This window comes from Colius striatus, chromosome 14 (genome assembly GCF_028858725.1).
Source record: "Colius striatus isolate bColStr4 chromosome 14, bColStr4.1.hap1, whole genome shotgun sequence".
NCBI lineage: Eukaryota > Metazoa > Chordata > Aves > Coliiformes > Coliidae > Colius > Colius striatus.
The window spans coordinates 19888688-19913627 of NC_084772.1; the positions used below are offsets into that span (position 1 = coordinate 19888688).

The window sequence follows — 24940 nt, forward strand, 5'->3', positions numbered from 1 at the left end:
ATTACTCGAGAGCCAATTCAAACACCCTTAATTGTGTCAAGCACTAGGAGTTTGTTTGATTTTAATGAAATCACTTCTGAGGTTCCTGAACTTGTTTTTACTCTAAATTATCACTGTAAGTGCTTGCATGATCCTCATCGCTGGTGTGGATGTCACATGCATCAAAGGGATGTGTTAAATTACCAGGATGTTATGTACTTCTCCAAGGGGGTGTTTGCAGTCAAGGAACAGAAGTAGCATCATGGGTTTTACCTGGCCAATATGTTTTGGTTGATGAATATTGAGTAATTAGGAAGCATCAGGTAAAAAAAATAACAGAAGCAGGTGATCATAATCTGCTGTCCTGGCATGGTGTCCTAAGGGAACTACAGAACACCAGCAGACAAAAAGGCAGCCTGGATGTTCATAAATCAGGTGGATTCTGGATGCAATGGGAGGAGTAAGATGAGTCCCAAATATGCCTTGGGTCTTACTGGGGTCACCAGCCCTAGCAGAAATTTGTCATTCATACAGCTGGAAATGAAATGTCTCGACTCAAGACCACACATGACCTCTGCAGCACTTGTTTTTGGATGTGCAGATGATCCTTCAAGCCATAATGATTTTTCTCTAATAATAAACATAGACTAAGGTAACTGAGTCTGGGAACCTCAAGCTCTTCATCTTTCCGCCTCTTCATCCCTATTGCCTGGAAGGTTTCCTTTACATGACTAACAGTTTAGGAAGAGCCTGAGTGAAGAACTGGCTGTTTTCAGACAGATCAGATCAATGCCTTTGGCTTTACAACATTGCTGCTGTTATAAAACAGCTCACCTTGTAAACAAGGCAAATACTGGTCAAAGAGGATATTCTGAGCCTATTGAAATACTGATGCCAAAAGAAGGGATCAGAGCAGAGATAAAAATCAAGTTTTATCATGTTTACCCTAAAGTAGCATTTTGAATATCAAATAGCCCATTTAAAGTCATCTTTTCATTTTCTTGACAGTGTATGATAGCTTTAAGTCTTTCAAATCTGTTTTTTCTTCTTTGATACCATCTCTAGGTTTGCTAGAAGCACAGCCATCCTGGACTCCATGACTGCTGCAAGAACAAATGATTCCACAAGCTGCCCAGGGAGGGTGTGGAGGCTCCTTCTCTGGAGGTCTTCAAAACCTACCTGGACACGTTCCTGTGTGACCTGAGCTAGGTGGGACCTGCTTTGGCAGGGGGGTTGGACTGGATGATATCTAAAGGTCCCTTCCAACCCCCACCATTCTGTGATTCTATGACTGTATGATTTTATGATTCTGAAGACATTGCCAGGCGTACCAGCTTACTTGTGTCACTTGTGGTTTGAACAAACCCATGGTCCAGTCTATTGGAAATGCTCCCTAAAACGCTGTTGCAAACGCCAGTGGTATTGGATACACCCAAAGTCAATAGATGGTCCATTAAACATAAACTGCCTATGCAAAAGCTTTTTCCCTTCCCAGTAAATCAAGCTCCCATTTTCCATTCACAAAATTTGTGTGCCTGAGTGTTGGTTTTGAAGTTGACTGTGTTGGATGGCGTTCAAACATCAGGACATTTTTATCACAGGTTTAGGGTTGGGGTTTTTTTTATTCATATGAAAGTTAAAAGCCTAATGGGATCACTGCACAGAGACACGATAGTTCCAGGAGAGGAAGTCATAGGCGATAAAAAGAAGGGTGTTCCATTTCAAAGCCTTCTCCTAGAAAGTCTCAGAAAGCCATGAATAGAAAACACTTAGGCTAATGCTGCCAGCCTGCATTATGGATATCAAATAAATGTCTTTAGAAAAGAAGTTTCTTTTTTTAGCTCTTGGGGGAAATTAAAATAACATACTTGCAGAGGAGAATATGCAATCTGAGGGAATGCTTTGTTGATGTTTAATACAACACAGGGAAGGTATTTTTGAATTCTCTGAAGCAAATCAAGCTGGATACATTTCAGTGCCCTCGACTGACCATTGCAATGAGCCTTGTTCTGGGCCGTATTCTGAGCTTGGTTTGGTTAATTCCACTGATTAGCATCACCAGGGCTTCAGGCAACATTCAGACATCAACTAAACCCCTTTAATAATCTGAAATGTGTCTCATTTCTTCTCAATCCTTCCCTTTCCTGTCCGATGTGACGTTTTCTCAACTATTTTTCCTTATAGCTGGGTTCCCAATTTTTCCCTGGGGACAACGTTGCATCGATCTCCCTGCAAACACTTTGTGTCAGTCCTCTGTCCCATTTCAGTACATAGCCTATTTTCAAGAGGACAAATTTTCTGTGTAAAGAAGAGATTTTTTTACATATTGTGAAAGTGATAAGTAATAGCTACTTATATGTGTAATGCAAGGTTTGTGGAAGCTTTAGCCAGCTGCTGGAACCCATGGAAACATAAAATGGATCTCTCAGTGTTGTTTTTGCTTGATGACCCAAGCAGAAATGCTTGGACCATCTGAACATGAAACAAGCCCTCCACTTTCACTGGAAGCATCCCACAAGGGAGATCCATTTCTGCATTCAGCTCAGCAGAAGTTTCGCAAACCTTGGCTGAAACTGTGATGCCAGCTGGCAGAGAAGCTTAGCAACTGCACCAATTTCTTTTACTTTTTTGCATTTCTCTCTCTTTTTCCTTTCTCAGACTTGTTTGTGAGCAAGTCTGGCTTAGCCAGCCCTGTGTTTGCACACAGGCAAAACCCTACCTGCAGATTTTCCTCTCTGAGCAGTGCAGACACACAGGGAGCTCCGTTGTGCTGGGTTATCGTTGTGCAGCATCAACCACTGTGGGCATCACAAGGCAAAAAGGAGGCAAAAGACAGACATGACTGTGTCCCAGAAAGCAGGATTTGTCCCTCATTACCACAGGGTGTGGCAGGACACTCATTTCAATGCATCCCATGTACATAGCAAAATCTATTCCCAAACTCTAACCTGCAGCTGAATTCAAGTGTGCACAATGGCTTTTCTTCAGCATTTTTTTCTGCTAACAATATTTGGCCAGTATTTATTGGAGTGTTTGAAGAGGGACTTTTATTCATGTGAATATAGGTATTCATCATGTAAATGAATGTATTTATTCTGTAAAGGCTCACCCTGTCTCTGCTACACTCATGCAGTTACTTGATAGGAATGTGACAAGAGGAAATTGAATATAAAGTCTACTGGACAGCCAATAAATCAGGCTTATATCTCTCTCTCTACCTCAGACAGGAAGGAACCCAGCTATTTTTAAATCTAGGGTCCATACAGCTAGCCAGAGCTGTTTCTTTTAAGAAAAAAAAAAAAAGAGAAAACCCAAAAAGAAGCAAAAAATATAACAGAAAAATTACGAAGAATTTAAATGCCCAGTAACTCCTTAGACTTGCTTACCCAGCCCTGTGCCCATCCCCAACAAGGGCATTGCCTCCCCTTCCCTGAGGCGCACAACAGGCTCACAATACAGCCAAATCCCAGTCATGGACCCAGTGTCAAATCCAACATAAGGCAAATTCATCAGCCCAAACCAAGTGATGGATAAAAAAATACAGCGATAAAAATAATTCTCAGACCATTGCCAACACTGTGAGCCCTGTGCACGATTCCAGAGCCATCCTGTCCAGATGTGACAAATCTTCTCTGCCAAGTAGGCTGTGGCACAGGTCTTTTAAAGTCAAATGTCTTCAGCTTGGAGTGTTTTGAGTCAGCAGAGCTGGTTACACACATATGACCTCGCCAGGGCTGCCGGGTAGGAGTGATTCGTTCCAAGCAATCCCCCAGTGTGAATCTTTGCTGATTAACATTTTCATTTGTCTTCCTTTAACAAGCAAGTTACTGCTGATGAGGAGAGGAGGGATTCTTAAGTTTCTTAGAACTAAATTAACTATTCCTACTCAATTTGCTCTGGCTGGACTTACATTATATTGCCCTCAAGGCTGTTAATTTGAAAAATGCTCTTGGATAAATTTTTTTCCCCAATTATTCTCTCTTTTTTTAGTGTTCCTGATAGAGATCCAAGTGTTAATAAGGAGTTAAGTTACATTTCTTGGTAAGGTTTCTTAATTGCCAGTGCTGGCTGAAACCTGAACAGTTCAGAGATTCTGATGATTATGTCAGCCTGAATATTATTACACCGAAATCCCTTCAGGATAACTGTAGCTTTTGTTGTATCCATTGCATCATTTTCCTAGTGTTGTTCAAACCCAGTACTATAATAATTTTGTGGATTGGAAGGAAATTCACTGTGTCCATAATGCTATGCCTCTGGAGTAGGCATACGAAAGGTTTTGTCTTACAAAAGCTTTTTGGTGGTGTTTGCTCCACCACCTGGATGAAGCTTTGCAATGTTTTGAAGGAAATGTTAACTCACACAGCTCAAATATTTTAGGATGGAATGGGAGAAGTTCTTGTATCTGTGAGCTCAGAGATAAGGGCTCCAGAAGGGTTAAAATCCCCATTTGGTCCAGGGACACATGATTTGTGAAGGCTGTTCTGGTCTGGTGGAGATGCTCACGTTAGTGTTGGCCCCTCTAGGAGGGAGATGGGCACCTGGAGTGAGTCCAGCCAAAAATAGATACTGAAATATCTCTGCACAGATACAGAAGATATGGGCCCTTGAAGGCCAAGTAGTGATTTAAAGTAGCAAGTCAATAAGCTGAGGGATACATGGTGTTACCCATTTCCCAACCTCTCCCAGGGTCCCTGTCCCCATATAGCTTTCAAAGCAAGCAGCTAGAGTGGGACACATCCCCAGAGACAGAGAAATGCTCATCCCAAGGCAAGGCATGGAAATCAGCCAGGACACTGGGTCAGCCTGTCTGCACAAGGTCTGTGGTGCCTCAGCAGTGTACCTGCCACTCCCATTAGTGCTCATTCAAAAAAACATGCCATTTCTACACATGCACCTAAAAAAATGCCTCGAGACACACCATCCATTACTCTGAGTCATGGAGCAGCTTTGGAGGCCATTTGTTCAGTTTGAAAAATCACATCTCTGAAGGTACAATATTAGCTTTAAGCTGCAGCTATCACTGTCTCATATATCAGCTCATTAAGAACACAGCTCGAATCATTGGGGCCGATGCAGATGATAAGAGACATCAAGTAGCAGCCCATGACAGGAGGAGCACGAGAGCCCTGACCAGGCTGATTGGACTCAGCTGTCCTTTCCTCCCCATCCCTGGCTCCATAAGGAATTCATAACCATGTCTTATTTTCATGGTTGCTTTTAGATGACTCTCACCCAAGTCACAGAGAGATCTCTTGTTTGCTTTTATTCTCTTTTCAGGAAATGCATCATTTTCTTCCTCACTGCCTGTTAAAATTGGTGTCCTCTGCAAATTTGAGTCCTTGCTCCACCAAGGAAATGTGTTTCTTGTTTTCCTGGTGTCAGTTTCTCAGAAGTAATTTCTGTATAAACTTTCCACCCTTCTTCTCCTGCTGTTTTCTGTCTTGTGTTCAAAAAGCCTTAAAACATAACCATTTTCTTTTTGCTTCTATGGCACAGCAATCTTTGTAGCAAACATAAGCAAGTCCAAGATGCAAAACTAATCTGCTGCTGTTGGCTGTGTATTTCCCTCATGTTGGATAGTCACTGGGAATAAGCAAAGGATTCCTTCAACTCACAAAGTCTGATTGGATGCCTGAGAGGAGTATACACACTAAAAAGAAAACAATGGATGTCATTAGAAATTCTCTTGTATTCTGTATTTACATGTACTTGGTTATTTGCACTGTTCCCTATACTTAGGAGGAATGGCACAAATCCTACACTCAGCAGAAGCCTTACAGGTGTCAAACATGGGCAGGGTGAATAAGATAGTTAAGGGTCTCTGGAACTTTACTTCTGTGATATTTACTGTTGTTTCTCATGACTCCTCTCTGAGAGTAAAAATACTTGCTGTTGTTTCAAAAGCACAAGAGCAGGGATGATTTTGTCATTCAGATTAATGAAATCGAGCTTTCAGCTTTGGTTCCTAAACTCCAGTACCGATCTCTCTCGTGGCTTTAGAGTCTTTCCATCTCCTTATCCTCCCTTTTCCACTCCAACAATAAACTTTCCCTGCAGGGAAAGAAGAGAATTGTTTGCTTTCTGGTTATTCAACACATTTACTGTTTCATCCCCCTGCACACGGGCTCTGAGACGTTCAGGTGATGCTGTCACGCCAACGTCACGTCTGTGAGATGCAGCTTTCTTTTGAGAGTGTGAACAGGTTCCTGCAAGGTGAAAAGTTCAGATCAGAAATATTTCCATGCTCAGCCTAACCTTCCTGCCATCCAAACTGATTGCCAGACTCCTATTGATGTAAGTGAAAGCAGAATCAGCACCCACATAATGGCAAGCTTTGTTTTTTTCGTGGTTTATTGTTATCATCTGTGACTTCTGTGTTACTGAGACTTTATTCACTCTGTCTCCTGGATATCTCTCTCTCTCTTTCCATATTCATTTTTCAATTCTTTGCACTGTTCCTGGTTGGGTGCATGAGATCATGGACCTGGCAGTGTTGTTTTTGGACAGACTCTTAACTTATCAGATGGGATCAGAATATTCCATCTACTTGACAAAGCTGCATGGCTGGTGAATTCTGCAGTTCCTAGGAGCTCAGTTACTAAGAAGTGTGTTTGTTTACTGATCTGAGCATCTGTTTGGTGAGAAAATGCTGTGACCAGCTCCATGTCCCCAGAGCTGGTCTGGGCAACAATGGGCTTGCCTGCACTGAGCACCCCAGGAAGCAACTCCAACACACTGGATTGGGAGCCCGGGAAGTGGGGAAGGAAAGCAGCCAACGCTGAGAGCTAATGTTTTGTGGTAGCAACTGCAGGGTGATGTTTTTCTGTCATCTGCTTTGCTGTTCCCAAATGCTGTGAACTACAGCTGGTCAGAAAAACAAGGGGAAAGGGTGGGTTTTTTTTTTCCCTTTCTTCCCCATTTGGTCAGAATTTGAAATGTTGAGAAATCTGCTGACTCTGAGAGTTGTGCTTTATCTGCTGCTGTTCACAAGGAATTGGGGAAAAAATGGGAAAATCTCATATAAACCTGGGACTTCTTAAAATAAGAATCTTCTAAAGAACAAGAACCAAATTATTTCCCCTTCCCTTTGTCTTAAAAAAGATCATGACCCTCCAATTTGGTCTGCATTTCAGCTTCCAGTGCAGCTCTTTGAAGGATAATAGAGCCTATAGCGAGTGATAATCTAATTTATTAGCACTGGGGCTGAGAAAACAGGGAAGAGATAAAGGGAAATGCAGGAGAAGATAGAAACCACCAAAAATATCATCTTGTGACTGAACTTCCCAAATCCTTTCACTGATGAGCACACTGTTCAGCACACTTCTGGCAGCAGGTCCCACCTCAATGGCTAAGCTTCCCCTGGGCTTGCAAGCCCACATTTAAATGCCGCAAGCTCTCTTGGGATCCTGACCTGTCATACGGGATCCACAGCTGGGAAGGATGCTCCAGGCAGATAGACAGCCTTTGATGCACAAATAGACCCCAAATTTCCACATCTTAACAGGTAAAAATGGCAAGAGCTGATGTCAGTGATTGAACCTACAAATTTTATTCCAGTTAGCAAGAGAAACCTTTATCAGGTGAGAAGGTTTTGCAGTATTTCTAAAGACATATAAGGTTTGAATTCAGCAGACATTCAGAAGCAAAGCTGATTTGCTGGGAACAATGTGCCTAGGGATGAGCACAGCAGTGTGCTTAAGCACATGCCTTCACCCAGCACCTCCAACTGGCATCACACCAAAAGGATTCAATATTCAAAGCATGCCTTTGTTTTTCTTTGGTTTTTTCTCTTTCAATTTCTGCCCTTCTAAGTCCCAACCAAGATGAGAAGAGCCCAGAGCACCGTCAGAGAAGACTGTTCACTCCTCATCAGGGAAAGGGAGAGAACAAAATCTGAGCATACTTTCAAACCAGATAAACCAGTTTCAAATATTTATCTTCTGTGATGCACCCATTTCATTTTTACTAAATGAATAGCTCATTCTTTCTTCCCAATCCACTTGCCAGAAAGAAGATTGATTAAATAAAAGAGAGCATCCCCAGAGCCAGTATCTAGCTAACAGATGAACTATCATCAATGGGAAGAAGGCAGAGGATGATTTCTAGCAGTCAGAGCCTTTCCACAGCGATGAAGAGGCAGAAAAAAACATGGAAAGGTTAAAATAGGGTTGCCTTATTTAGGAAAAGATCTCATGAAGTGGTGGATGAAGAGAATTTGACTTGATAATCCAAATTCTTCTTCTCTGTGAATTGTGTGAAATCCCTCCCTATAATTTTCAGCACAATTTCACCTTTTGTAGAAAAGCTTAACACTTTCTCCTAAAGCAAAGGTAGATGTCAGAGCTTGCAAAGATGTGAATCCTACCACATCTGGGTGCACAATCAGGGATCCCGTGATCTAAGTGTAAAAACCAAGGTGTGCCCTAATTAAGAGTTTATGACTGTATCAGTTGCTCTGCTGCTGAGGGAGCCTCTCTCTGCAGAGGAAAGTGAGACTACAAAACTACTGGGGCAGACATTATTGGTATTCCATGAGATAGCAGCATGGTGAATTCATGACCAATCTCTGACTTCTTCTTTAGGGAGAGGTTTCTCAAGTGGAAGCAAAGGATTTATAATCTTCAATAACTTCTTCTATTAAGGCAGGGAGGAGAAGAGGTGGTCACTGATCATTCAGCTGCTAGTGGGACCTGCAGAGTCCTCTGCCCAAGCTTCAATCACTCAAAAGAAGTATGGTAAACAGACTACAGAGATTTACTCTCTTAACTAACTCAGTGTGAGCAAGAGTGGCATTATCTCCAAGTGTGAGATCAGAGAGGCACAAAAGTACATTAATTCTACGACAGCAACCCTCTGTGGGGTGGTTGAAGGGGAAGGGAGATGCAAGAGACGTGGCTCTTATGCACTGAAACACCCAACGAGAGGAATTCCATCCCACAAGTGCAGAGCACTAGTGAGACCTGACTGCTGCAGGTTCAAGAAAACAGAGGCCAAATGCAAAGCTGATTTATTTGCAGTAGATCAGCCTGGATCCAGCCAGTTCCAGCCTGAGGACAGATGTGCAGGCTCTGTTTTACCCCCTGTCACCAAGAGAGGGATCCTTTCGCCTGTCCCTGGAGGCTCGCCTGACATTTCTTCTAAAAATTAAGAAAACAAAGCCGTGTGGGTTGAGTGAAAGTGCAATTACACAACACTTTGAAGTGCCTGGCTAATCCTCTTGCTCCCCCAGGACAAGAGGCACAGGTTTGCAGAGTGACAGCCACATCACTTCACCCAAATGTTGACACTGGCTCACAGCAAAGGTGGTGGAGGAACTGCTGCCTCACAACAATGCCATGCACGTGGACAGAAAATGGCCCAAAATCCCTGTCCAGATAGATAGCCCTTCATTTCTACCATGAGCACAGGAGGAGGAGATATCCCAGCAGAGATGATAACCTCAGTGAATGCAGAAGCAGCCACTGGGGTGATAATTATGGTGTTAATTATGAAACAAATCTAACCTCCTGGGGATGAAACCAAAAGCAACTATGGTAGGAGTGTGGTCTCTATTCTATATTAGGATACCTCAGTACAGTTCCAGGGATGCTCTGCAGAAGAAATAAGACCATGTGGACCCTGTCCCGCCTGTCTTCTTCCTGACCCTGACATAGCTCTGAAAGGAGATGTGTTTTGCCTCCTGCCTTCCCAGCACCTCCCTCTTGGAGCCAAGGGCTGCCCCAGCTGCAAAGAGAGCAGGAGGCCACAGGGCTCATAGAGGGACTCAGGATAGACATTTCCATCCTGCCTCCAGCAGGTTGGCAGAGCTGTTTGCCTCGATATATTTACACAGAATTTAATGCTCTTGATGTCAGTGTGGAGATGTGTTAATAACTCAATTAAACTGTTCATTCAGCTATGTCAAATCCAATGGCTTAAGGAGGGCTTGTGTGGCTTGCTTTATAATTCTCCTACAGCACGCAAAAGTGATGTCCCTGTGGCTGGCACCTGGCCCCAGCTTATCTCCAGCGCCAGCTCGTGTAATAGTAGGCAGTGAAGTGTTAATATCTGAAGTTGTCTTGTATGAACACCACCTGCACTAGCTGGCTGCTTCCTCCCCATCGTGAGGATGGAGGCAAAGGCACAAAAATGCGTGAGGCCACGCTTGAAACTTGGCAGAAGGTGCTCAGGAGCAGGTTGTAGCCTTCTGAGGTGTGAAGAGTCAATGTAAGACCTTGGCACGTGGACTGCAAAGGGGAGTGATGAAATGCCTACAGTGAAAAGGCTGCATTGAGGGCAGGACAAGTCAGCAGCTGCCCACTGGAAGGGTGCAGTGCAGAGTGCATGTGGCACCTACCACACCAGTCTTGTCTACGTGCAGGCAGCAGGATGAGGCTCAGGTCTGCCTGAACATGCCCATACAGGGCTGACACAATTGAGTCTCTACTTTCCCACCCAGCAAAGGAAGGCAGGACTGTTTTCCTGCCCCACTCAGTTGCTCAAGAGGCTTCAGGCACTCCTGGCTGTGAAGGGATCACAAGTCTATGGTACTGCTTTTCAGAGGTGTTTACCAGAAAATACCAGCTGTTAATGCCCATCTATCATTACCCTTGGCTGTCATCCTCTGCATGTGAAGTGGATGTGGAAGTGAGGAGCCCGTGAAGCACGGCACGTATGCAGGTATGTATGTGTCCATATATATCCATATAAGCAATAGATCTAAGCCTGCATATCAGTGTATGAATCACACTGATGATGGGGTTTGCATTTCCTTCAGACTGAGATGATTCCTTTCCCTATCAAACAAAATCTGAGCATCCTCACCGCTGTTCCCTCAACTATGAATTTAATACAAACTCTTCCTGAAGGAAAGAAATTGAAAACTCTTGTTATATGGTCCCACTAGAAGAAAACATCTCCCTTGCAGTCAGTTCTCAATGTGTGCTTAACTGTGGGTATGTTTAATGCCAGCTGATGTCCACAAAGCTGAAAAACACATCAATAAAGCTGAAGTTAGCCTCAACAATTCACTTCAGGGCTGTTCTGAACAGGGACCGACTGCTTATTTAAGCACATGCTTAGATACTTCCTTGCATCTAAGCCTATATTAGTGGAAAAGTCATCGTTCCCTACTAGATTTTTATATGTCTGTGACTTTAGGGTAGTTTTAGTATTCTCAGTAGATTGCTCCTTTGGATGGATTCCTCCACTCATCATTAATATTTGGCGTCAACTGTCTTTCTTTCTCATCCATTCCCAGAGACAAAGAAAAATTTTCCCTTCTTTCCACGGATGTATTTATGCTCCCCATGGAAATTCTTCTCTGTGATATATGAACTATTTTCAGAGAAGTTTAGCAAAGCCTAAATCACAAAGGGGAAGCAAACCTCCCCGGCTTGAGTTCGTGAGGGGAAAAGTTGGGATTGCAGTGACCTGTAGTGTGAATTTTTTTCCCCGAGTTTAATTGTTATTTCCATTCAAATCCCTTATATCCTTTAGCTATAAATAAGACTCCTGAATAATCCTTAATTTTTGTCCCCACATCTTCCTCCCATAAAACTAGGAGGGAATATTTAGGATCTGTCAAGATGACAAAATGCCCTTTATGGTGGCCGAATGAAAGAAAGAATATAACTTTGGGAGAAAGCAACATGCTTTTCTTCAGCGTAGGATTTCCTCCACAGAGACATCATCACAGACTGTCAGAAGCTGGGCAACTCTCCAAAGGTTAGAGACGGGGCCAAAACTTATAATTTCTGCTTTACAGAGGGGCCATTTCTTTCTCTGTGATTTTAAATCCCGTCTCACCGCAGCTGTGAAATCCAGAGCTTGCAGATTGCAGCTAGCACAAGATGTTAGCTCGCCAGCCTGGGATGTTTCACATCTAGAGTTGTACAGGCTATTTCTAGTAACTAGAAATGAGTTTTTAAACATGAATGCCAGGACAGACATAGCCTGATCATTCCAGATGACTTACAACCTCTGCAACCGCCATGGGAAAGCTCAGCTCCACCACCCTTCACCTCCCTCCCTCTGCTGTGAGACACAGGGACCTCTCCACAGAGTGTCCACACCAAACCCTCTTCCCTGAATAACCTCCCCTCACCCTCTCCTCACAGGGCTGAGTGTGGTCTGCTCGATCGGGTACATACCTCCACGCCAAGGGAGCTGAGTCACTTAATTGTTGCTGGTGTTGTGTGCAACCCAAGACACAGGACCCTTTGTGTGAGAGCTGTGTGGAGACACAGGAAGACGTGTGGTCTCAAATATTTCATATGTGAAGCTTCCGTGGTCCATAAGGTCACCCTCTGGATTGGACACCCACTTGGGGCTCAACTCCTACGCCTGCCACCATGTCTAAGCCAGAGAGAGCTGATGGAGAGCAGCCAGGCTCTTCTCAGGCCACCCAGGAGAGATGCACCACTTGCAGGACCCAAACACTTCTCTTGCTAGCTAAGGATGGGGCTAGAATTCAGCTGCCCTTGACAAAGGTGGGGTGACTTCACCTTCAATACCAGGGCAAGACACTCCCTTGAGAGCAGACACAATCCTTGCTGTTTAAAACACCACATCCATATGTCTGTGTCACATACCCAGGGCTGCAGAGATCTGTATGGGACTCTGTGCAGCTGTGACCTCGGTTTTGCATCCAAGCACTCGTCTATCAATGCAATGCAATCCAGTGACAGTTGAGCCTGGAAAAGGTCTGTGCAGCCCAGCCTGGCTCTCCAGCACTTTCTCTTTGGGCCAAAACAGAGCTGCTGATCTTATCCTCACTGGGGCAAAGTGAGTCAGGATTTATGGATTCACAGATGCTGCTCTAAGCATGACATGCACACATAAAAGAACACACAGGAACCCCTAGTTCACCAGCTCACAGATCCTTCCCAGCCTAAGATCAGAGGAGATGGATTTTCCCTTAGACACCATTACTGTGATAGAGTTTGGGAAGCAAATGCACACCCCTGGCACTGATCCAACCGAGTAAGTGTGGGATAGGTTTTCCTTCAAGAATTTCAACTCATTCATGTACTTTCTTAATGATCCAAAGTCTTCAAGGAGTTGACTTTAAGCTTTAGCTCCTTTTCAGTATTTGTCATGTATGTCAAAGTCTATTCTCCTTGTTTCCTCTGTAGCTTAACACTCTCAAGGATCTGAAAGATATTTTTTACCCTGTTACTTTAATACTGGAAGAAAATATCAGTTTTAAAGTAAGCAGCAAGAATATACAAGGGTAAGAGCAGAGGAAGCATATCTTGTTTGGATACTTGTTAATGTCTTAGAATGAAGAAATCTTAAGGAGTGACTGGAAAAGTCAATTATTCCTCATTATGACTGGATAGACAAGCACGTTTTGGTGCAGAACTGATTCCTTAAAGACACTTCAATAGCCAGAAAAGAGTTATTTTTTTTCTTTCTGGACTAGGGCAGGTTGGTTATCTCATGCACATCATCCACATGCACCAGTGCATCCAGTTATATCATGTATGGAAGGTGGAGGTTAAATGGGCCACTTCTGGGATGGAAGCAAAGCAGAGTCCAGGGGAACCAGAAGTCACATCTCAGACAGCATGTGCAGCATTCACATCAGTCTGATGTACCAAGAAACTTGGACTCACTGCAACACGACTGATTTGCAACTACTCGTGGGCACTGACCACTTGTCCAGGCTGCTGAGCTCTTGGAAAACCTGAACAATTGTCCTGCATCAGGTGGGACAGAAAGGGAATGGAAGCCTCCCACCATCCAGGAACCTCTCTCACAACCTGTATACACCTTTGAAAACTCAAGAAAATGGCAACAGGTCTTCAGTATTTGCTGAGACACTAGAGTGGAGGATGACTAGTCCTGTCTTGATTAAAGACTTGACAAAAGCCTTTGATAGAGCAAGGCTGATAGACCAAACCAACAAAGTCCTGTTAGATACCTGCCCAGGCAAAGCCCGTGTATTGCAAATTAAGCACCCAGTGAAGCTTGCCTGAGCACTGAGACAGGGAGAGACGGAGTCTCACTCCTCTTGGCCCTTGACCCCAAGGAAGTCAGCTCAGCAAGAGCTGCTGTGGCCAGGAGACCAGTCCTGCATCTGCAATGGCAGGAGAGCACCTCCAACACCAGGTCTTGGTCTTTTCCTGTCAATTAGTCTGAGTAGTTGCTTGCTTTGCATTAAGTCTGGGATTCTGCAGTTTGCATACACCCTGCAAATACCTGATCTCTGAATTCTACAAGACACCTCCAATTAAAATGCATGGGTTTCTCTCTGCCAGAGGCTCTAGTTTGGGGCTGGTTTTTTTTTTCCCAGCAACATAAATCATATGTGGATATGAAAAGAATTACTTCATGACTTGAAAGGGCTGAATCACATCTCAGTCTGGTCTTGGGCTGTCTCTGTTTAGCCACAAGCTTTATCAACCAAAGTTATTTTCACATGCTTTGCTATGTGATTGCATTTCACACTCTAAACACAATTATTTTCTTAATTTTATGTAAACTACAGTTACAGGGTTTTTTCCACTTCATTTTGCTGACAGCTGACCTGCTGCTTCCTATTGATGTTCAAGCCATAAGTAAAATATCTCTGAAATAAGCTATGACAATAATCAAAGGTCAATCAAAGGTTTCAGGAGACTCATCATGCTGCAAAGGAGTTCAAAGCAGCTAGGTGCTGGTTTAAACTTTAACTTATTCTGTTACAATTTACTCTCATTAAATCCAGAGTCATCTGGCTTAATTTGGTTTGCCAGGAACTTACTTTAGGATAATTTGGAGTAGGATCACAATCAGCAGGCTTCCCCCCCTCCTCACCTTCCACCCTGTTGTAGGACAGAGGATAATAATAAAGGACTTATTTTTCTCCATGAAAGTGTATTCAATTTCCACTATGCCCATCCAAAACAAATAATCAGGAGATTTCCCCATGTTTATAGTGGGGCTTTCTACTGACTTTCCCTGCAAAGCACTTTAGGAGAAATCAATGAAAAGTACTGCATAAGAAGTGGATCTCTTTACTGTTATTGTTACTTGGAATTTATGTAGTACCTAATCTGAAACCAGACACAAAAATCAAGGGTTTCTCTTTCACAACAAAGCAATTGTATTTAACAGTAGGTATAGTTAAATTTGAATAAACCCAGTTTTTATACAGAGACATTTCCTGTTTGTTAATATTCATTGTGGCCACAGTGCTTAGACCAATTCCAAATATAAACTATAGCAATGTATAAAAACTATTCCCCTTGGCATAACTGTGTCAACATGACTGATTTGGCTCCCATGCTTTTTCGAACAGCTGTAGCCATGTCAGTGCAAAACTGGAGAGATGATCCTCAATTTGGAGCAGAGTGAAGATGGGCAAAAGTGAAGGTAATGTTTTCATATCCCATGGGGAAAGACATTTCTTTGGCCCATTATTTGATGAGACTTTGCAAATTTCTTGCTCTAGCACATCTGCTTGGGGAAGGAATTGCTGGGCTGGAAGGAGGTACTGTGAAGTCACATCACTAGTGGTCCATTTGGGAGCCCTTGCTCTAAAATCTCAGTAAAAGAAAAATAGCAATACCTTACCTTCACTGCAGCAGAACTCCAAAACAAACAGCTTGTAAAGAAAATAAAAGCAGCCTTTTGGACAAATGTAGAGAGGCTGCTGTTTAGCAAAGGTTGCATTTGCCAAAGAAGGTAACAGCTGGTCTAGAAGGGGGCAACATGCTGCAGGTGGATTTGACCTGCCTTTAGCTTTTAAAGCACAGACCTCATCCAGCTCCTCCCTATATAATCAAAGGGTGATTTCACCCCTGAAGCTTGTGCCTCAGGTGATTAAAGTTCAGCCATCTGAAGATGCTTTGTGTCCCTGCAGATTCTAGGGATAATTCTGTTGACCCATTCAGACCAAGTGTTGAACTGTTAAATGATTGGGACTGATTCTCATGAATCCCACGCCAAGTGTCCTGCTCTGATTTGCACCAGCAACAATGGAGATGTAAAATGATCTTTGGGAAATGGTATCCTAAGCTCTGTGCTTCAGTGTTTGAGCATGCAATGATTTTTATGTGATGCATAACAGGAGCTTGATGTCCATATTGCCTTTAGGAGTCAGATCCTTGTGATGGAAAGGAATGACTCTGCTGAGCTCAAAAGAAAACCAGTTTGATGATGCTGTTATCATGGAACAGATGATCACAGTCCCTGCTCCTGCAAAGACTTCCAGGAAGACCTCACTCATGTGAAGCTCTTAGTGAGACAGGAGCAAAACATAAAAGAGAGCTTGTTTTTCAGACTATGGTTAATTGCTATGATATAAACGAAATGTCTTGAGATCTGATGTAGCTCCAAACAGTCTTACTAGAAGAGGCCTGATTTGTTCTGTGAGGAGCAATGCTGGCACAGGCAGTGGGTGCTGGTACAGGAAAGCCCAGCACTACACACCTCATATATTTAGGTTTCTGCAGGGCTGTGACCATCAAAGGTAATTCTGTGCAGCTCAAGTGTAGAGAGGAAGGTACAACAAGAAATGCCTACTCAGCATCTCGCTCTGTTGGTTTCTGTTGTGCTGATGGATGGAGGTACGAGCAGCCGAGACAAGTGGAAGGACAACGCCAGCTCTTGCAAGAGATGAAGAGCTCCTTATGCGCTGTGAGATCACAAATCCATCACATGAAGCCTAATGAGGGGGCTGAGCCAGTACAAATACAACTGTTTAACAGTTTACTTTAACCATCCAATGAGAATGAAACAACTTAAAAGGATTCACGTTGCCAACAGTCTTTTTTTCCCCCCTTCTTCCCCTTCTTGCTTGGTATTTGTTAGAAATCAGGATTTTCCTTAACTAAATGTCTTGTGGTCTCCTTAGCTTTGTTTCTTAACAGGGTTGTCTTTATGTTAGTTTTCTTTGGCTTCCCAATAGAAGAGTAACAGATTTCTTTTGAAGTTTTTATTGATGAATGAGCTCCTATAAATAACTCTCTGTGGCAGCAGCTTGATCTCAGAGTTTACTCTGGAATAATAGTAGCAATGGGAATGGAGGAAATTTATGGCAGCATGACATGAAATAGTTTAATGGGCTTCATACTGTTTAACTTAATCTTTACAGATGTAAAAACAGAAATACAATTATTTTAACAACTATTATTACATATTGCTTTTCTAATGAAAACAGCGACTTAGTAGGCAATTGAAGATAGGTAGTGAAGGATTAAGGAGTCTATCTCACTGCAGATTCAGGAATAGATGTGCTGGGCCAGTGTATTTGCAAACCTTCATCAGAAGAGCCAAGGGAGGTGCCTGGGAAGGATGAGTCTGCAGGTGGGACTTGGCACTTGCATGTAACATGAAGTTGTGGCCCTTTAGATCAGGATGTAGATGCTTGAAGCTGCCTCAAAACAATGGAAGCAGTGGAGATCTGTCTCTGGAAAAGAGGGGAAAAAAAAGCCCCTCAGTGTTTTCTTCCATGCCCTCTTATTTGACCTGTCTGCTTGGTGAGCAGCTGATCCCAATCCCCCCAAAATCCATTAGTATCTTTGGTGACACTGGATGATACTCACACTCCTTTGGTCTTGTAGCTCCATGAGTGGTACAGCTGTAACCTTCTCACTTTAGGAGTAGAAACAGGTTCTAAGACTCATACCAACCAAAGCCCAGAAATGACAGAGGGAGATGATGAAAGCTGAGTGTAAATTCCAGGCTCCAATCCTCTGATACCGAGCCAATAAAACAGAATTCAACTGCTTATGATGGCAAGTCTGCTCATCTTCACTTGTTCCTCTAAGACAACATCACTTAAGATACAGGTGGCCCAGATGTGCCACTTTTACTTGCATAAACTCGGGAAGGTGATGCTGGAAAAAAGGGAAGAGCTTAGAATTATGTCTTGTGTCTAAATTCTCAGGCAGCAGGCAGGCTGGCGTTTAACACAGCTGAGGGTCCAGCCACAGAACTTGAGCAACCAATGTACAAGGAATGGGTGCAACATCCAGCACTGTAATTACTAGGAAGAGGTACAGGGCCTAATTCAAACATAAGATTTCCTTTGCAGGGGTCTGAAGGTGGATTGTAGCTAACCTCAGCTCCATTGCACTTCGCAAGGAGCTTGAGTAAATATTGCAGCGTGTGGATGCTCTGCGTAATCTCCACAACAATAGCTGACAGCTATTGTTTCCTCCTTGAGGGAGGTTATTTGAAATGAAATCACAATGAAAACGATCAGCTTTGTGTGTTTTCAGCTGTCTGTTTCATGGGAAACGTGCATGATTCACAATCCTTCCCAATCCACCCCAAATCGTCCGTGCAAGGAAAAACAACAACAGACTCGCAAATTCTTCCTCCGTTTCCAAAAATGTGGGAAAGTCTCTTTAATTCCTGCATGCATTCCTGATTCGCAATGTGCTCTCTAAAAATGTCTCTCAGATTTAGGCTAACCAAGCTCATGCTAAATTTAGCAACTAGATTTTAAATAAACATTCTTTACGCTTTACTGCGCTGGCTTTGAAGCTGCCTTAAAACAAATCGCGTCCGCAGGAACACGAGCCGTGCTTTGCTTTGGACTAAGTGAACATCTGAGTAAGTAAGAATGTATTATTCAGTAGAAAGCAAAAAAGGAGATTTAAGAGATCTAATCCAGACAATTTAGGAAAGATTCCTATGAGGAATACTGAATCAGACCCGTGTTTACTTCAGGAAAAGCCCGTTCTGTTCTTCTTGACCACATGAAACTTTCTACTGGTGTCTTATTAGACACTGCATGCTACAAGCCCCCAGTGAAATCAGCTGTGACTTAGCATGCATTGTGTTTGAGGAATCTCTCCCATTTTAAAGCACTTAATGATTTGTCTGGATAAAGCACTAAAAATATACTGTGGGGAGCAATTATGCAGTGTCCAGACTGATGGATTGCATAACCTCATAGACCTTTTCCATCTGTAACTTCTCTGATTCTGTGATCTTGTCTTCTCGTTCTTTCACTTAAAATCAAATATGTGATCTGTTTAATATCCAAAATGCTGTCTCCTGGGAGAGCTCATTTCTGGATGTGCAGGGCTATGAATCAAGTTATGCAGGAGATGCTTCTGTCCCTCTCATTTGGGAATTGGCTGCTCTTCACAACAGGCTTAGGAGCAGTTAGCAGGGGTTTGGTGTGAAAAGGGATGCTGTCTCCACTATGTGTCTTGCTTGTAAAGGATGTAAAGAGAATTAACTATTAAAGGGAGATGGGGGGGAAAAAATAGAAGTGGTCACAAAGTCCCTCAGGGTTGTGTCACCTTGAAATCAGACATGGACAGCCAAGCACTTGGAGTGATGAGTCCTGAAAGTGGCTTCTGCTCACATGTAAGTACTGGATTATCTTTTATATATACTATGGGACCAACTTTAAGAGAACACAAACTGAGCATATTTAAAGACTGGAAGCTCCATTTATGAGAAATTAAATTCCTGCATTATTTTAATATGTCAGATTTTCAGTTCCGCCTCATAAGAACCTGCATTTGGAGCAAAGCTGCTCCAGGAACAGAACAACTTCATTGTGAGCTCCTTCCACTGTGGGCTCTTCCCTGCTCCTATGAGTTAAAATTGGCTGCAGACCTCAGAGACATAGAACCTTGCTCAGTTGGGAGAGGTCATTCCTCTCCAGTGGAATGGAAAGGCACATATATATGGCCCACACAAGAAGTGTGCTGTTTGTACTGCATCCTGGGCTATTTTCTACACTTCTTCACAGTATTTCAGTCTTGTGTTTATAGCCAACCCCAAGAGGTTGGGAAAGCCAGGAGGGGGAAGATTCCAGGGATGAGTTAAATAGTGGCTGGCAGTTTTGTGTTTGGCAGCTGCTTCTTTGGGTTGTGAAACAGGTGTGAAACCCTTGACATTATTTGCAGCCTGTCAAGTCCTTGATATTAGTGTGACACAGTCTTACACTGCGCAGCACCAAAATTCACACGATGTAGAGAGGATTAAAGGACGCTCAGCTCCATCCAAATGGCAGGTACTGGTGTATTGAGATCTACACTCACTTCTCTGCAACGAAGCACTGTTGTTTTTATTGCACCATTACTTCTTCTCCTCTCTATATAAACAGATGACGTGCATAAGCCATGTGTGGTTAGTCATTCTGCATGTTGGCAATAAGATCCTTTTTCTCAGCGTTCATCCCCTACAAGTTACACCAATGGCCTGATCCCAATTAATTCCAAATTGCCACTCATGACTATTCACTCAGTTCTGAGTTCATCTGAGTTAGTGTCATTTTTGTGCAGAACATATTCAGTTTACTAATTTTACTCTCTCGAGTGAAATCAAAATCAAGCCCAGCTTTTAAATACCACAGCTGTACTTGGGCTGTACTTGGTCTCACTCCACTACAGCAAAACAGAAATAAAATCAAATGTCACCATGAGCAAAGCTTCACAGAAAGTAAATTCCCATTGCACAGAAAAAAAGAACATGAATCTCCAAAAAACGTGCCTGTGATAAAAATAGACATTGTGTAAAGACCAAACTGCAACTCCAATGTAAAACTTACTCCTTCAGATCATTTTTTTTACCATGGCTTGCTGCTAAAATCTGTCCTTGCAGAAAGGCTCCTGAGGTGGAGGGTGTACATCTATATAAGTAGGAAAGGAATGAAAGTCCTGTCTGCAGGGTCCAAAAAGATACTTTGGGAGGTGCAACAAGAGGTGAGAGGTGCTAAAATTGGGGGGGGGGGGGGGGGGGGGGCACAGCTGGAGTACCAAGTTAGGAGAAAGAGAAGCAGAGAAGCCTGAAGACAAGTTAAAACTGCTTTGGGAGGTGAGGATTGAGTGGATTTTCTGTGTGAGGCTGTCCTCACATTCCATGCATTCAGAAGGAAGCACATGCCCTCGCTGACAGCATCTGCTTGCCAGCACCTGCAGGACACATGCAGACCCCAGCGGACAGGGAAGCTGCTCAGCACTGGCCCTTGCCCCACACATCTCACCTGAGCCTGATGGGAACATCCACAGCTCCTTCAGCAGAGAGGTTTTAAAGCAGCAAAAAGGGGGATTTTTTTTCCCAGGAATAACCCTCCCTGTGACTGGGAGCATCAATAACCACTTTCCAGGAGTAAAAAGCCTTTTGTGGACCAGGCTGGAGGGAGACCAAGGCTGTAGGATCCTCACCTGTGGGAAGCAGCTGTAGAGCTTGCTGTAGACCCAGATTTGCTCAGAGACAGTCTTAACCTCCTATTTCACACATGTGCCCATGTCCCAGCACATGCAAGCAGCTGGCAGGGGAGAGATGATTTAAGTTCTCTGCTGGGCAAGAACTAAACTGGATATTCTCCCTACCCCTGCAGCTTCCTGTGGGTGATGTTACCACATAGACTCTGAGAAGTCCATGAATGTCAGTACCAAGCCTCAAACAGAAACCTCCTGGCAAGGTGGCTGCTTATTTAACTAGCTGTAATACCTGTCTCTGACTGCAAGGGATGTAGGATTTCACACAGAGAACCCACTCAGCACTTGCCTAGCCTTGTAAATGGTGGTGGGAACACATTGGGCTTTGACTGGGCAGTGACACCTTCACTTTTACAAGTGGGAGGTTTCTTTATTCATTGCCATAGCTTTAAAGAGTGGGCTCAGTAGGTGTTCAAACAGCAATTGTCAGAAATAGGAAGCATAGAAGGGATTTGATTTAAATAGAGTCTACCTTTAAAATCTATATAAAAAGCCCCATCTCCTTCTTATTTCCCTTTTTTCACAGTGAGAAGCTGTAGCTCTGCCTACCCAGCATCTTTCTTTTAGGAAGTTCAATGTCAGTTCCCATCTTTTGGAGGATTTTCGTACTTTCCCACCTGAGAGCTCTTTGCTTTGGGTTGCAGTGAGCTTCCCCAGCTCCTGCCCCAAATGTCAAGGCAGTTTGATGTCATTCATCCTCTGCAAAAGCTGAATCACAACTCACCTGAGAAAGCCAGATTTCCAACAATCAGGTGCTACTTTAAAGACAGGCTTTGCTAGTGAGATGGGGTGGGATGAGGGGAGAAAAGAGGAAACAATCATTTGCAGACCCATTATCTCAGTCACGAGGAAGAGCTAATTTTTCATGCCCCTGTTTTTAGCCTTTCCCACCTTTCTGCTCCTCCTGGCAGCAGAGTTCATCTTGCCATCACCCCTCAGCAGGCCCAGCTCCTTGGCTCTCTGGCTGCTCCAGCCAAGGGATGTTTTACAACACACCAGCCAGAGTCCTGGACAAAATACTTTTATTGGATATGAGTTTGGTTTCATAATGAAAATTGAGAATATAGAATCTTTTCCAAAAGGGCATTGATCCACTAATATACAAAAAGCCTCTATGGCAAAAAAAAAAAAAACAGATTAAGAAATATTCCTGATGGCTTAGAGTATGTCTGAGTTCTTTCTTCTTTAATTAGATTAAGAAACATAACTGATGTCTCTTCTTTTTCCAGGTTGTTGTCTGAGTTGTTAACACAGCTACTTCAAAAATGCCAAGACCAGCTCCACAATCCTGTTTCAGTCTCTTTGTTTTTCGGTCAGAAGCAACTGGTCACAGCAAAACATGGAAACTGGCTGCATCTTCATCTTCATCACCTGTTTGCTTGTACATCCCCCTCTTTCTGATCACGTCAGTGAGACAGGAATGCTATGATAATACTTAAGAAGCATGAGTGCTAGGCAGGAAACCAGCTTGTGTTATATATGGTGCTGAGTCAAAGCAAGCAGGACTGTGCAGAATGAGCCTGGATTGCTTGATCTGCCCTTATTTCAGCTCCAGTTACTGTCTTTTACCCTGGGCTGGTAAGGCAATAGCAGGAATTACCATGTGCAAGCACCCGTAGGTATTAATAGCAAGACAAAACTCAGCCTCCTCCCCTAGAGGTGGAAGGGGTGGAGTTGGTTTCAAAAGGGGAAAAGGCAAAAAAGAAGAAAACCGGAGACCCGACGGGCTTGGCAGAAAGCAGGTCTGCAAAACCTGAGGGATGCAAAGACTAAAGGTGCAGAGCAAATCATTGGAGGTCTGGAGGCCGGCGTGGGCGCCCCCCTTCCCCCCTCTGCCAGCCTCAGGACCTTCAGCACCCACGGGATAAGAAAACCATGTTACCTTTAAAAGTCGATCTGGCGGGGGAGGCAATGGCTAAAGAGAGCTCCGCAGCAAAACCATGCCTTGAAAATGCCCTGAAATCCTGAGTTACCTTTAACATCACTTTGGGGTTCTTTTGGTCTCACCCGCTTGGTGAGGTCTGAGTCCGGTCTCTCCCTCCCAGCGCGCTCCCGGGGGGCGGGGGCTGGGGCTATAATTATGGGGCAACTACTGGAAATTAAACACCGCCTCAGAGAAGTGGAGAGGAAAACAGGAGAGGAAGGGGATGCCGATGTGGTAGAGCCTCCCGTGCACCTGGGAGTCGAGCATGAGGGAGGCGTTGAGGGCCGTTCCGAAGCCGCCGCTGGCGACCAGGGAGCCGCCGAGGCAACCGACGGGACTTTCCCGGGCCGCCTTAGGGGCTGCCCCGGGGGGCGGCTGTCTCAGCCCTTGGGCGAGGATGCTGTCGATGCTGAAGCTGCGGCCCCTCGGGCCGCTCTTGTGCGGCGGGGCGGCGGCGGCGGGGGGCGGCCGGGGCGCGGCAGAGGTCGAGGCACGGACGCAGCGGGACGGACCTCCGGGGGCAGCCGCTTCTCCCCCGGCCGGCCTGCAGACCCCGTCGTCGCCTGAGTCCGCTACCCAGCTCCCCTTGGCCCTCTTGGGCTCGTCGGGGCAAGCGACCGGCCCCGGCTGCTCCCCGTCTGTCGGGGCGGCGCTGCCCTTCGCCTCCGATGGCCCCGGGGCTTTGGGCTTCCTCTTTCTCCGGCGGTAGTTGCCGTTCTCGAACATGTCCAGGCAGCGGGGATCCAGGGTCCAGTAGCTGCCCTTGCCAGGTCGTCCCTTCTCCCGCGGCACCTTGACGAAACAGTCGTTGAGGGAGAGGTTGTGTCGAATGCTGTTCTGCCAGCCCTGCTTGTTGTCGTGATAGAAAGGGAAGCGGTCCATGATGAACTGGTAGATGCCGCTGAGGGTCACCTTCTGCTCCGGAGCTTCTTTGATGGCCATGGCGATGAGAGCGATGTAGCTGTAGGGGGGCTTCTGCGGGGGGTCCTGCCTGGAGATGGCAGCGCTGGGGGCGAAGCTCAGGGCAGCCGGGAGGTACACCATGGAGGGGCTGCCCATGGCGGAGAGGTGGCTGCTGTAGAGGTGGCTCATCGCCGACGACCTCCTAGCTCCGGGTCTTCACCCTAGAAGCCCAGGGAAGGAACGGGGAAGGGCAGGAACCCGGGACGAGTCCACCGGGTTGCTATTTGTGCGAGCTCAGCTCCCAAGCCCTGCCTGAAGGAGCTCGTTCTGCCTCTGTCCCTGCTTCATAGCTCTTAAAAAAAAAGGGGGGGGAAGGAAAAAAAAGTTAAATAATTGTTGTAAGTTTGCTATTATATGTTGACTTAGCACTGGAAAATAAATTGTCTCTGATAAACAGTCGTTTGTGTTCTCAGCCCACCCACATTAATTAAAATTTCATTGCTACAAAACTCCAAGCTCTCTCCACGTGTCTTGCTGGTACCAGCCAATGGTCTCCGGGTTATTCCTTCATTTGTTTATAGAATTAGTCTGTTGATAAGTCTGCCCACCCAAGACGAATCAAGCTGTGTTTATTTGGAAAAATTTCCGGGCACCCAATATATAAACGCACTGATCTGATGTTTGAAATATCACGTCCACCCTTTGACGCTGTAAGCACACACAGCAGAGCAGGATGTACACTGCTGGAGCTCGGGGAGGAGCGGGCAAGGGTCCCCGCAGCAAAACCGGGGCATTAAACCACCCAAAAAGGGTTTAAAGAAAAAATAAGGAACGGAAGAAAACGGGATGGAGGAGAGAAGGCAGCGCTGCGACGGGACGGACGGAGAAAGGGCTGTCTGGAGTCCCGAGGAAGAGGGGGGGCTCAGGTGTGACTGGGGTCCCCGGACGGAGCCTGCACCTCCCGTACGAAGAC

The 24940-nt window shown here is 44.7% G+C and overlaps 1 protein-coding gene across 1 annotated transcript; it reads right to left on the reverse strand.

Annotated features, from left to right (window-relative positions):
* Positions 1 to 23085: 23085 nt before the first annotated feature.
* On the reverse strand, positions 23086 to 24236 carry FOXL1 (forkhead box L1). The gene has a single exon (XM_062007330.1). The coding sequence runs from the start codon at positions 24154 to 24156 to the stop codon at positions 23230 to 23232; it is 927 nt and encodes a 308-aa protein (XP_061863314.1). The 5' UTR covers positions 24157 to 24236; the 3' UTR covers positions 23086 to 23229.
* Positions 24237 to 24940: the final 704 nt, after the last annotated feature.

Excerpts from the sequence above, each read along its gene's own strand:
- FOXL1 (XM_062007330.1), bottom strand. The coding sequence starts at position 24,156 with ATGAGCCACCTCTACAGCAGCCACCTCTCCGCCATGGGCAGCCCCTCC.